Raw genomic sequence first — 14,873 nt, 5'->3', positions numbered from 1 at the left:
TATTTTATTTATTTACATTCCAGTCATTGCCCCACTCAGTCCTCCCTCCCACTGTCCCTCATCCCATTCCTCCTCCTCCTTGTTTCCAAGTGGCTGCTTCCCCCACCCCACCAGCCTCCCCGTTCCCTGGGGCTTCAAATCTCTCAAGGAATAAGTGCACTAGAATACTATTTTTACAGTAAAGGACTTACATGTTTTTAGAATACTGAACAAAGGATCACTCCTCAGTCTTTCTGCTAGGATAACATGTAGAATCCCAAGGAAAGGACCTCATGTCCTTACCACAGTGTACCCTCCTGTAGCACTCACAATGCCATTTACGAGGTCCCTGTGCTCTCCATGTTTCTGTCATATGCTATTCCAATATCTTATTGCTGTAGCCCAGGGGACTCCAATACATCATCTTCCCTCTTCTGTCTGAGCAGTCGCCTCTCAAGTTCTTTTCGGAAACTTTATCATGTCTGACTTTAAGTGTTTTCAACCAAGTCCCCTCAGAACACTCTATCTCTATTAAAATCAATTCCTTTATGTGAAGCTGTATTTTTACTTGCCTTTTGAGGGACAGGGAAAGAATAATTTAAGAATTCTTGAAATATCTATTTGTTCCTTTTGAGAAATGGATGGAATGTTCTGAAGTTTCAAGCCCTCCCAAGACTGATGGAAATGTCGTGAAGTAGCAATGTTTTTGTGCAGTTTTTTGCCCCCATATTTCCATGAATAGATGTGCTCTACATGCAGAAAACAGGCTTAGAAAGAGCTGAAAGAAATAGCATAGAACAGGAGCAGGAAAGCCATAGTATAAATTCAAAACCTTGCAAATGCCAGTATTATATGATGAGACTAAAATAGTGCAATGACTAAATAATACTGCAGTAGATGAATGGGATCATTGAAATGTTAGCAAGATGACTTTAGAACATAACAAGTTGACCTTAGATTGTAACAAGGTGACTGAATGTAGGGTATAACAAGGTGACCTTAAGGTATTACTTATTCTTTGGGACTCAGTTTTTTCTATATAAAATAGAAAATACTTCTACTACTACTACCTGTACCACATAGTTATTTGAATAGTAAATGAAAATTGCCTGTAAAATGCTTAGAAACATGTTCATGTTATAATGATTATTACAGTAATTCTTATTTGCTTATCTGCTGGTTCACTCCATACCATTTCAAATGCTTGGGCACAATATGTTTCCCAATATTGCATGGAAAATTTAGGAAATAAAAAATGTAGGTTTAGATTTTAAATATACATACTTTTAATAATGGTTCTCAAATACTTTGACCCTGCTTCTAGCCCATTGCCCAAAGGTGTATGTGTGTGGGGAGGGGTGGTGGTAAATAGGACAAAAGAATATAGACCACTTTAGAAGTAATTCCCTAGGGAAATTCCAGTCTCTGTTGTCAGGTTGCCAGCAGTTCAGTTCAGTAACATCAGAATACCAAACACAGACCAGCAACGGTGGCATAATCCAGCAGAAACCATTAGGCCACCACTGAGTCAACATTAGTCAGCAGGAGTGGCCAGCTGTGATACCAGGAGAAATTCTCTGCCATGCCTCTCTCAATGAAGTGAAGATCAGTAAAGACAGGAGACATTGCAATGCTAGGTATGCAAACCCCTGTCACTGTTCCTTGAGTCCTATTTATATTCTCTCCAAACATCACATGTCCTCCTGTGGGTCTTGTCTCAGTAAAACACCATGTGAGTCTGTATCACATGACACTACTAGAAACTTCCACTTCGAAGAAATTTATAATTTAAAACTGTTTACTGTTCTAAGTAGAAAAATGAAATTCTGTGTGTCCTTTCTCTTCCCAAACCAGGACATAAATAATATATGTGTAAAGCATGTCATCACTGTATGTTATCTGCCTAGAAATGAATAATCTTTGTGTAAAGTGTGTCATCACTGTATGTTATTTGCCCAGGACATGAAAATCTATGTGTAAAGTGGGTTCTTACTGTATACTATCTGCCCACTTGTCACTTGGTAGCTTTCTTGGTTATTTGTCACTACTACTTGTGTTCAATTAATTCTTTCTTGGGGGGTGCATCAAACGTTATTGATGGTATTCAAGAGTAGGGGAGAGCTCCAAGGACCCTCCTGCTATTTTGGGTGTCTGGGATGGAAATTGTGAGGGAGATGCTCAGTGTTGGGGGCTGAGTTGGGATGGGGACTCCTCAGCAACTGAGGCCCTCTCTCTTGCTCTCAGTGACCTTCCTGGGGTGGGTGGTTCAGGATTTCTTAGAGGCCATGTAGGCCATGAGGTTCACCACCCTGTTGCTGTAGCTTTATTCATTATCATAGCAGGAAATGAGCTTTACAAAGTTGTCATTGAGAGTAATGCCAGCCCCATCATCAAAGGTGGAGGAGTGGGAGTTGCTGCCGAAGTTGCAGGAGACAACATGGTCCTCAGTGTAGCCCAGGATGCCCTTTAGTGGACCCTCAGCTGCCTACTTCACTGCCTTCTTGATGTTATCATACTTTGCAGGTTTCTCTTGATGGTATGTAACATCCACAGTGGATACATTGGGGTTAGGAACATGAAAGGTCATGCCAGTGAGTTTCCCATTCAGCTCTGGAATGACCTTGCCCACGGCCTTGGCAGCACCAGTGGATGTAGGGATGATGTTCCAGGCTGCCCTACAGCATCACACCACAGCTTTCCAGAGGGGCCATCCATACACAGACTTCTGAGTGGCTGTGGTGGCATGGACTGTGGTCATGAGCCCTTCCATGATGCCAGTTGTTATGGATGACCTTGGTCAAGGGGGCTAAGCAATTGGTGGTTCAGGATGCATTGCTGACAATCTTGAGTGAGTTGTCATATTTCTTGTGGTTCACACCCATGGCACACATGAGGGCATTGGCTGAAAGGACAGAGATGATGACGCTTTTGGCTCCACCCTTCAAGTGGGCCCCTGCCTTCTCCATGGTGGTGAAGGTGCCAGTAGACTTCACGACATACTAAGGACCAGCATCACCCCTATTTGATGTTAGTGGAATCTCGCTCCTGGAAGATGGTGATGAGCTTTCCAATGATAACAAGCTTCCCATTCTCAACCTTGACTGTGCCATTGAATTTGCCATGGGTAGAGTCATACTGGAACATATAGACCACATAGTTGAGGTCAATGAAGGGACTGTTGAGGGCAACAATCTCCACTTTGCCAAATGCAGAGCAGAAGGCAACCTTTGTAATCAGGCACCCAGTATGGACACATCCTTTCACACTGACCTTCACCATCTTGTCTAGGAGATGAGGCTGGCACTGCATGAGAAGATGCAGCTGTCTCTGGAGCAGGGAGTAGCAGAGAGCCATTCAATTAATTTTTATTTCACTTAATAATTGCTCCAAATCATGAGGTCATAAATACTGGAAATTTGGAAACAACAAGAATAAACTGTAATTCAATACCTTTATATAAAAAGAAGAAAATTCTGTCCTTAATAAGAAAAGGAAAATATTGTATGTTGAAGTAACATAGGTGAGACTCATGCTTCTGTCTATGAAGTTATAATACTAATACTGGTTTTGTTGCCATGCCTCACACTGCAAGTATTACTGCCATAGTACAGGAAAAATTAATGGAAAAGACATAGCAGTTATAGATGCGTATGATGGGGCATGCGTAATCTGGGTTGGGTACTATCTTTAGGTTGAGACATCTGAAGTCTAGGACTGTAACCTTTGGTTTTGAATGAAGACTTCCTGCCCTGTTTTCTGACTGCCGTTGCAGATACTATTCTTGATTTTGTTATTTCCTATCTTCTTTACAAGCAGGTTTGCATCAAATACTACCCATGCATTCTTCTTTGACTTCTTAAAGCTCATCCCCTTCATTCTTACTGTTTTCTTCCACCTCCATTGTGATATTGGCAAACCCAATAGATACTTTTAAGTATTTGTATACTTCAAGTTCCAGAGACATTCCATGTAAATGATTGTTTTCTCTTTGAGCATTTTTGAGTGTATTACTACATTTCAGGCTGCTTTTCTTATGTCTTTCTAATGAAATACTCCATTTTTTTCCTTTTTTAAACTTTTCTTATACCTGACAGAGCGTTGATGCATCTCTCAACCCTCATCTGAGAAACTTCTCTGCAGTAGATGGTAACACAGTGACCTACAAATGTGCAAGATGCAGACAATAGGAAATGACAGAATGCTTAATCCTAAAGATAACATATAGACTGCACCCTGCCACCCAAGACCCAAGAATCATTGTGAAAAGGGGAACAAACATGTGTAAGAAACAGAGGTAGTAGATGACTGCAAAGAAACATTACTTTTCAGGGCCAAAACAGGCCAGCTGCACATATGAACCTACAGAATTTGTAACAGCAACACACACAAACTTGTGAAACTACAAACTGGTCCAAATCTCAGCATGGAGACAAGATCTAGACACAGAGCCCCACCCTTAGCCATAGAGCTATTAGCAATTTTTAGCTGCTAGGAGAGGGAGAGACAGTATTTTCTAGGAGTGCAACTACTGTCCAATTGAAGTACACTTATCCAGGTGTATTTGGCAGCACAAATTGGTCTTGAAGGACTATAAAGGAAGACACAGACTTGGGTGGGTGGATCTAGGAAGAATTCAGGGAGACAGACTAGTGTGAGAAAAATCTCAACTCTCAAAGAATAATCATTTAGAATAACTTAGATCTCAACCTACTTTTTAAATTTAGTATCTTTTCTTTAAGTAATTACACATTTGTACCATCAAGTCTTAATTTATGTTCATGGTTTCTATAGTACTCTATAGCCAAGCTTGGAAAGTACAGGAAAGAATGTAAGTGGAAACTGTCTAGGTTTTAAGACACATGCTCAGGTAATACAAGATTGCAAAATTGACACTGAGAAAGTATGAGTCTTAGAATGTGGTCTTTAGCTATGTATGACACGGCTGCTGAGTAGGAAAATCAAAGTCTTATATGGTAACATAAGTTGTTTCTGACAAAGCCTTTTGCGGGAGAAACTTGATTGCCTAGGGCTTCTCTACCATAGTGTGCTTCTCTCTCATGTGGGTTTGCCCAGCACCATCAACATGAGTGAATTCTAATCAGGAAACTTAGATGTATAAGCTTAGATGTATAATTTGGTAGATATCGCTCTTGATTAATTAATCAAACGTACATGAGTTTTATTTCTTCAGCACTTTAAGACATTCTTTACTTCTTTGATCTAGGTCTGAGATATTCTTAGCATATGAGTCATAAAGTAAAAATAATCTAATAGCTGATTGGAGATGAAAGGAAATAAGAATAACATACCTTCTGTGTCAGAGTGGCATGGCAAGAGATGAGCCAATGACTTGTTGGGCACATTCCATTAATGAAGGTAAAAGAAAATTTATCTTGATGCTCCTGCAAGGTAGATCAGAAACTGACTATTCTCGGCTGCTGTGGAATAGTTGGAGAGAACAATTGAGCACAGAGATAAGGCTTTGAGATGGCAAGAGCAGAAGGCTTGTTGTCTTCAAGTGCATGAGTGCTGTTCAGACAAGTCAAACTGCTCCCATCTCTATCAAATCAGCTGTGCCCTCCACTCACCAAGATTCACCTGAAGAGTTAGTGAAGGCTCAGTGGCATACTCTAATAATGCTGGCACAAGGAGACAGAGACAGTCAGCTCTCGGGGAATCCCCGTCCAGCCTGCTTAGCTTATTGGCCAGCTGCAAGCCATTTAGAGAACCTGTCACCAATGTGTTTGGCCCCGATGGAACCATACCAGTTTGTCTTCTGGTTTCCACATGCATGTGCCATGCCCAGTCACTCATGTATCGACAGACAGACAGACAGACAGACACACACACACACACACAGACACACAGACACACACACAGACACACACACACACACACACACACACACACACACACACACCAGTTTCTAAATAGGTGGGAAAATTATTTTTAAATTTGCTAACCTTAGACATCTCTATAATAGTGCAATATTTTAGAAATTTAAAAAGTAATAATTTTTTTTGAGTCAATTTCTTTGAAAATACAAAAAAGATGGTCTAGGGCTTCTCCTTTTTCAGATGACCAGTGTCATTGATGCAGGGGAGGACATTATGTCCCTGGGGGTCTACAAAAGGACTTTTGTGATACAGCCCTAACCCCTACATTTTAGAAAGCTCAACAATTTGATTCATACCAAATGTTTGAACTTTATCAATTCCCATTCCACAAATCATCAAGATCATGTTTGTACAGTGATATCACTCACAATTCAAAGGCTGTGCTTTCTACACACAAGCTGTCAGTTCTTAGTGAACAGAAACCATTCTGTACCTGATTCCTGCTATTTGAAACCTCTGGTAGTCTTTACGGTCAAATTCTTTGCATTCCTGAGTAATTTGTGAGCTTGGGGTTCTGAATCCTTCTTGCTTTGATAATAACTTGCCCTTCCATTAGCTCTTGGACACTACCAGTCAGACTATTCTCAGTCAGACTATTCTCAGTCTTTGCATGAACCTGCTGGGATGATCTATTCCCAGTTCCTTTACTCTTGACACAACCACTTTCATTGGTACCAATTGCCAAAAAGTATAAAGGGCACCTGCCACAATAATTAGAAATTAGTCCCTCCTTATTTAGGTGTATTGATTCAAAACGGCTTCTCTTCTCTTTTGTACTAATGGATTTCTTTCATCACAAATTCAATGAAGTCTACCTCAGTTCACCCAACTTGGATTGGTAGTACTTTAAGAAATGAATGGAGATATTTGTCTAGGAAGAAAGCAAATCTTTCCTTCTCAGACACCTTTGTAAACTACTTCTGAAAGAACACGGATGAAGTTACTGGTTGCAAAGAAGGGCAGCAAGGTCAACTACTCCATGCAGTAAAGATAGTGCAGCGGAGACAGCAGAAGCCCTCAGGCATCCACTGGGCTTTAGAAGTTTTGGAAAATTAAATATTCAAGATTTTGTCAATTTGATCCTTTTCTGTGTCATATTTCATCTGTTCTTGGAAAGTTCTTCAGAAACTTCATGTTTGGTCAACTATATCTACAATAAAAAGAGCTAGTAAGCCAGCAACCACATTACCTAGGTGAAAAGCATTTTGACATTCTGCCCCATTTAATTTACATATTGCTGGAAGAATTTTTAGTTCTAGGCTCTGTTGGTGATGGGGGCTGGGTAAACTCTTACCTCCTTCTTCTAAAGTCCCAGGCAGAAACCAAGGTTCAATTCCACTAAACTTTAGCCTTGGGAACTGAAGTTCATTAGGGCTAGTTATGGAGTATGAGTGAGGGTTCTGGGCAGAAGCTTGGGTGACCCTAAAGCAGACATACTGGGAAGTGTGCACCTGAAAGGATCCTGTTCTTTCTCAGCTCCCAACTGACCTGATGTCACATGTAATTAACTGCTGCAAACTCCTGCTGGTGAGTCATTCAACATCAGGCCTTTCCTGAAGTAATGGGCCATATGGGCTCAAAATGTGAGCCCAAATAAATTCTTCCTTTCCTAAATTACATGGACAGGATCTTGGTCATACCTATGAGCAAAGTAACATACTCCCTGTGTTTATAGACTGTTTTCTAAGCTTCTTTGGGGTATGCCAGGGTCTATGTTATGTGAAATGGAGAAATACATGGAACTCAAGTGCCAGTAGAATATTTCCTCAATAGTTGAAGGATGTGCATGTCCCAAAAGTCCTATGGTCACAGAAGTCAAACATTAACTTTTTCTGAAAGTGCTCACTTCTAAAACACACCCTTTCTGTTGACAAGCTTTCTCCATTATGTGAGTTGGTTCAATAAATAACTATATAAAGTTATGCCCTTCCAGGGTAAATTATCTCTTTCCTTAATGTCATACCACGTAGACTACTCTTCTTGGTTTTATACTTATGATCACCTTACTGGACTGAAAGTGAATGTTACTTTATTTTCTCAAGACTTGGCTATGATTCTGTTGGTTTGTAGGGTATTTTACACACCATGATTGAAATTTATGAGTACTCTTTCCAGGACTATAATTCTCTCAATATATCAAAGGGTGTACTATAGTAACCAGTGACTATGTTCAGTCCAGCTTTTGTAGCATACTGAGTGAGTGAGTGTGTGTGTGTGTGTGTGTGTGTGTGTGTATAATTAACTATTGTTGACTATTGATAAATTAAGCTAAGATTCATAATGAGAACAATGCATATATGACAAAGTTATATTGGACTGATGAACAGGAATCTTCATTTCCCAAAAGGAATTGCAAACATTAGGTAAGGTTTGTTATAATCACAGTTTAGTCAATTATAGAATGAGGTCATCACTTTGTCATCCTTTTCATATTTCACTATAAAACTGACAATCTGGGCAAATAGGACCTTCACTGGCTGTCAGGTATAGGTCAGCAAAGTGATAAGGCAAGAAACATTTGCCACTTGTCAATAACCATTCATGCACAAACACAAAAGAGATATTCTACTTGTAAGGAAATAATGCGGGTGGATGGAGGTACACATTGACATGGGACATCTTGTTCACATAAAAAATGAGTAAGCCAAAATAGATGAATTAATATATTTGAACAGACATGTCAGTGTTACTCTTTGAGAAAGGGTGATGTAAATCCTCCTACAAAATTTCTTCAGCCAAGTTATTTTAGTGTACTGTAGAAGAGATGTTATGTTAAAACAACACAGATGTAAAAGCAGCGTGCCTTTATATAATCTTGGCAATGCCTTTAATCTTGAACCTCATTACCATAGACTTGATGTACAAAGAATCAGAACTAAGTTCTGCTCATGAGGCTGGAAATCTGAGCTGTCTTCTCCATGTTTTTCCCAGTTGTCAACACAATACCACTAGAAACATAATAGATATACCATACTATAGATGATTCATGCTCACATTAATGAATTTTGTGGTTACCCTAAACACAGCTTATTTTAACTACTCCCCCATGGAGGCATCACACTTTTGTGAACATGGCCTCCAATTTCTACTTCATTTTCCCATTGCTAGAAGACTCCTGTCCTTAACTTTTTCTATGTTATTTGCAAACCATCTATTTGTAGTATCATTCCCAGATCCTGTCTGTATAATACACTCACTCCATCTCATTGAATAAATTATCTGTGATTGAGATGTCCCAGTTGATTGAGGACTACCTCTACATTTCATCTTTGCCTCTTGTATCTTATGAACACAATTCAGGTTAATTGGTAGTGATGGGAACTGTTTAGTATTTGAGAATGTTGTAGTACTGGCTATCACTTAGATAATGTTTGGCAAGGCAAATACAGTACTTTCTCCTGTATCTCCTTTCTTTCAGAACCTGCTGTCAATTCCCCAGCTAATCTCAGGGCTAGGCTTCTCAATTATAAGTAGCAAAATGCAGAACAAGGATAACGAGTGTGAATTACATGAAATGCATTTTAATTTGTCACAAAGGCTTATTAAATTACCAAAAGCATACAAAAACAGTCTGAATGAGAATCTCTTAGAATTACAGTGAAACACATCCCTATACTATATAAAGGTTTATATATATATGATCAATAGAAAATAGTTCTTCAATCCTAATTGAAATGATGTGAAGAGATATTTTCCCTCATACATGAAAGGATTCAGCTGTAATATGAAGGCCTGATAATCTAAAGGTAGCACGACTAATAGTTTTATTTTGTAAAAGGTTTGATTTTACTTTTACTGTTATATGCATATATGTGAATCTGTGTGTGAGACTGTGCACATATGAGGGTAGGTGCTCATGGAGTCCAGATAATAGTGTCTGTAGGCTTAGATTCTTTTCAAATCCTAACCTTCTTTCTTGTCCTCTGAACCAGAGGTAGGGGAGAAAAAGGGGAGTTGTGGACCTGTTTAGAAGTAGTTTTTTAGGGTAACTCCACTTTTCTTTGTCAGGATACCAGCAGTCCAGTCTAACAACATACATCAGATACAAATTATGAGTGGTAGCAAGATCCAGCAGAAAGTACAGGGCTGTGCTGAATTGCCACAAGTCAGAATAAATGGCCAGAATCATCTGGAATACCATTATAAATTCTTTGGCTTGTTTCGCTGTACAAACTTAAGACAAGGGAAGACCACTCAAGACTAGCATGGCCAATAAAGACCAGCAAAGCATGGTATAGTATCACAATGCAAAAGCCACCTTTCACTGTTTGTGGGGATTCATTAATATTCTTTGAAAACATCACATGCCCTCTCAAGTGTCTGTTTTCAGCAAAACATCACGTGCTCTCTCACAAGACAACACCCAGAAAAAAAAAATCACGTGACACAACTGTGTTTTTTAAAGAAACCAGAAACTTCCCCTTCAGGTGTCAGATCCCTTAAAGTTGGAATTACAGACAAGTGTTAACCATAATGTGGATTCTGGGAACTTAACTGGTGTCCCCATGGGCTCTTGTCCATTCAACTATCTGTCCAGGTGCCAGTAATTTTACTTTTATGATTTAAAACTCATACTTTATGTAACTAAATATAGATTTTCTATTCATAATATACTGATATACATTTACATTTACTTAAGTAAATATATATCAAAATATTTTATATATCTCAAAATATTCATTGTTTTCTCCCATTTACCCCTTAACACCACAGGTACTTAGTAGTAATGTCTAAGTCTTGTGGCACCCATATATTATGTCTAGTTGATACTCCTCCAAATACCTCACCATGACTCCTCCTTTGTTGTCACGGTTCTCTATGAAAATGATAAAGACAAGGAAAAGGGCACTTAAATTATCCCCAATAAAATGGCTAGGAAGAGTCACAATCAGCAATGACACTTAGACAGCTCTGATGGTCAGATCTAGAGTTTGAACTTTTGTGCAATACTGACACGGGTGTATCACCCTAAAAGAACCCACACTACCAACCTTCTCATTAGTGATAACACAAATCTCAGTCTCTGTAGACAGTATCTCAAGTGAGGCTGCTCACTTCATTTCTCCACACCACCCCTGACACACACAGATCTCACTACCTTTTAAGCATGTAATACATGGAACATTCAGGTTGGACCAGGATAGAAACTTGCTTTTCTTTCAAATGCACCATTCTTGTTAATGTCTTTGCTTCCCAGAGCTGCAGTGTTTTCACTGAAAAACATAGCAGTAAAAATTCCTGCCTTGAGGAAGGAGGTGCAGAGGCTTTCCTAAAACACAGAACATGTATATTTTCAGCTGGGCATGGTGGTGCATACCTGTCACCTAGCATCTAAGAGGCTAACACAGGAAGATTGAAAGTTCAAGGACATCCTGGGTTATATACTGACATTCACACTTGAAAGACAAATAGAAAAACCATTTTCATGGAGTTCTGATTAAATAAGTACTGTCTTAAAGAGGTTCTTTCAGGCCAGAATGGATGGATCCTATTCCTTGAAACTGTCATCTACTCTAAGGAGTATCCTCCAAACTGAGTTGAGTTACTAAGAGGATGATTGTTAGCATTATAAATTTATAATAGAAATGATAGCATTTGCCATATGTTTACAATATTCAGACTTCAGGGACTTAGAGCAATTGCAAACATAAGTCCAACAGGAGCCGCCCTGGTCTGTATTTGCTCTTGGCTGCCACCCTCTTCTTTCAGCCCTTTCCTTTCCTCCATGTGTTTCTGAATGTTCCAGTTCTCTGAGATCTTGGCTGGCATTTGGCGTGATGCCCTGATTTGTAATTATATTAAACTGATTGGCCTTCAAAATATCCTATGCCACATTCTCAAAAGAGACTCTGTAACTACTTTAATAACCTGATAAATGTCAAAGATTTACTAAATTTCTCCTATTAAGCTGAACTGAATAAGGCATTCATGGGAGACCTGATGTTGAAGTAATCATTTCCTAATGACACCTGGCACAATTAGAACTTTCAGAACTTTCCCCAGAGATGAAAATGGAAAGTTCATAATTTGGTTAACAGACAATTGTAGGTCTTACATTCTGGGTTAAATATTGATTAATTGTCATCACTTAGAAATATGGAGTTATAAAGTTCCAGCTATTTGACTTCAGTTCAGATGTCAGGATACTGACTTGCAGTGATTCTGGGTCATTGGTGGCAGTGACGCAGTGGCTAAGAAGCACTTGGCTCCTTTAAAGAGCAGGCTGTGACTAGTGGATCAGGGATCAGGGGCCTCACCCCTCCCAGATCATCTATTTATGTCATCTTTCTGGACTCTGTAGGATGTGGATTTGTAGCTCTTGGTGAATTCACATAGACAATGCCAAGAACCTCATCTCACTACCAGTTAGTCATGGGCAAAGTAATGAACAGATGGTTTAAGGAGAGCATATGTTGTTGATCTATTTCCCTTGTTTCATTAACTGTTTTGCTAGCATTTTAAACAATCTAATCATGTGTCATAACCCATAAGTAGGGTATCCATTTATAGAAGAGGAGCAAGAGGTTTTTTCAACTGTTTATTTTCACATGCCAAATTAAAGTTGCTTTGAGGTTTGATCTGCAGCTCAAGGTTGCCAATTCGGTAAATGAGGATTCAAAACACATTTCAAATGCTGTGCTGGACATATCTCTGTGATGTCAAAATAATACAAAGGGCGTCTCCAGCAACATCAATTTACAGGGAGTGAAAGGCCTCCCATGAAATTTCTCCATGAGTAACCTATGTGATGGAAGGGGGAGGGGCCCTGGAGAGGGTAGCACGTTAGCACTTTCAGAGTTTTCTGAAGGCTTGAACCCTTCCCTCTTGAATATTTATGCTGAAGGTGAAGAATGTCTGCATGAATACATTCATGAAATAAAATGGAGTCATTAATAGCAAGGAAAAATGTAATAGAAGGATTATAACTTGTATTGTTTCAGAACTACCCTCTCCCTTCCCCTTTTGAGTTGTAGTGCCTTCCTTCCATTATACCAGTGGGTTAAATACAGATACAAGAGAAAGATGGCCAAGAACGTCCCAAGTAAACATCATGTCCAAAAACTTCACAATTAACACAGAAGAAGATAGTGGAGGCAGAGCCCTTCTGTCATTTTAGCAAGTACAATGAAGTTAGAAAGGCAACAATGAATAAAAGTAACTGCTAGGAGACCCTGGGAGAAAGTGCCTGTGTAACATGAAGGAAATTAATTTTTCTTCTTGACAAACTCACAGACAAAATACATGGTAAGATGACACTCTGTGTCGTTCCACCTGCCAGAGCTCAGCATCTCCACACAGTCCTCATGGCCATAGGGGTCACTAGGCTCCCCCTCCTTCCAGTTGCTGTAGTTCTGCAATGGAGTGTTGTCTGTGAACACATATTGCCCCTCCTTCTCAAGGTCATTCACGCCAATGAACACTCTGAAGAAGCCACTCTTGGCGACATAGTCAGCAATAAGAGTGTTAACAACTTCATCCTTAGGCATGGCCAGCATCCCTCCCCGGATCCTGCAGTGGGTCAGAGATTCCCTGTAGTTCTTTTCCTCCTGCACAATGTAGTAGAATTTCTCTTCAGTTTCCCGGATCCCTGCTATGACTGCAAGGAGGAGAGAAGAATAGCATAACATGTCTCAATACAAGAAGAAGTGAATACCTATATAATATTGTCACATTTCAAAGTATTAAGATTATTCAAGGCTTCCTTTTGCAAGGTTACAATGAGTTACTCAATTAATTTCTTCTGTGCCTTTCTGTTTATTGGGTACAAAATGAAAGTCTACCAGCTGTTCTCTCTCTCCTTCCTCCTTAGCTTCCCGCATATTTGTTCCATAGCACCCTTGGTAACAAAGCCTAGTTAACACGAACTCCTACTTGGAGATACTCATCATTTTGTATCAGGTACATGTGGCACTTTTCTTCCCCACCTACACCTTTCATACCTGGAAAGACCCTGGTGGTCTTTACATCTCAGAGAAAATTGAGCTTTTCCATATGAAGCTTTTCTAATGCTTCTTGGTGGAAAGGAGTCTTCTATCCCCCTAACCCCATTTCTTTTCTCATCTCCTTTTTATACCATGCAGCACAGTCTACTCTGCTTGCTTGTCTATATCTTCCACTGAACCCTAAATGTCCTGAGGTCATTCATCATGTCTGATGCTCTTCAACTCAATGCCTAGAGCACCCTAAGAAATGCCAACTTCTTATTACAAGCAAATTCAATGGATAATATGGGAATAATAAAGGTGTTTTGTCCACTTCAGGAGCTTTTAGAATATGGACATACACAATAATTGAGATTAAGCACACAGTTATAGGGGAAACTCCGCTACTGAGTTTTCAGGATACAACTAGATATTGAAAATGACTTTCAGCACATAATACTGTCATTGTGGTTTATATTCATCTTGGGGTCTTTAACTTCATTAAGAAATCTGTGATTGATGAAATATTTTAACTTTTGCTTGTGATGTGTTCATGACAGACTGAGTCATGTAAGATGAAGAGTTTTATCTTTAAATTTGTTTTTATGTATGGCTATGTGAGTATGTCTCTGTATAGGACATGTTATATGAGAGTACCCATGGAGATCAGGAGATGGTGTCAGATTTTCTAGAAGTAGAGTTACAGGCAGTTATGAACTGCCTGACATGAGTGATCAGAACTGAACCGAAATCCTCTGAAAGAATGGTACAAATTCTTAACTGCTGAGCCATCTCTCCAGCCGCAAGATACAGCACCTTATTATGAATTCCAACTAGAAGTTATAACCAATTAAGTTGCTTAGTTAAACTTTGGTGTTTCCTATGCCTCTATCATTACATGATGACTCTGAGCAAGCGATGGTATTTGTTTGCTTCTACTAATGGGCAACATGGACATCTGTATTATGCTAAGTGAAACTTCAGCCAGATGAAATTAACCATCATCGCTGCATCTGATTCTTGAATAAACCTCTCTCAGCAAAGTTCTTTCCAAGTTGAAGACTTTAGTATTCAT

At 39.4% G+C, this 14,873-nt stretch overlaps 1 protein-coding gene and 1 pseudogene across 2 annotated transcripts in view; both read right to left on the bottom strand.

The window, feature by feature from the left end:
* Positions 1-299: 299 nt before the first annotated feature.
* Gapdh-ps72 (Glyceraldehyde-3-phosphate dehydrogenase, pseudogene 72) lies at positions 300-3,258 on the bottom strand (annotated as a pseudogene).
* A 6,114-nt stretch (positions 3,259-9,372) lies between these two features.
* The window catches only part of Colec10 (collectin subfamily member 10), a 60,780-nt gene continuing 55,279 nt past the window's right edge, over positions 9,373-14,873 (bottom strand). Inside the window, exon 6 of one of the 2 annotated variants that reach the window (NM_001130541.1) lies at positions 9,373-13,473. In NM_001130541.1, the coding sequence (NP_001124013.1) occupies positions 13,082-13,473 (392 nt within the window). In that variant the 3' untranslated portion in view covers positions 9,373-13,081. The remainder of the gene's footprint in view (positions 13,474-14,873) is intronic. The other variant, XM_039078785.2, reaches the window with a different exon arrangement.

This window comes from Rattus norvegicus, chromosome 7 (genome assembly GCF_036323735.1).
Source record: "Rattus norvegicus strain BN/NHsdMcwi chromosome 7, GRCr8, whole genome shotgun sequence".
Classification (NCBI taxonomy): domain Eukaryota; kingdom Metazoa; phylum Chordata; class Mammalia; order Rodentia; family Muridae; genus Rattus; species Rattus norvegicus.
This window is presented reverse-complemented; position numbering and strand designations above follow the sequence as displayed.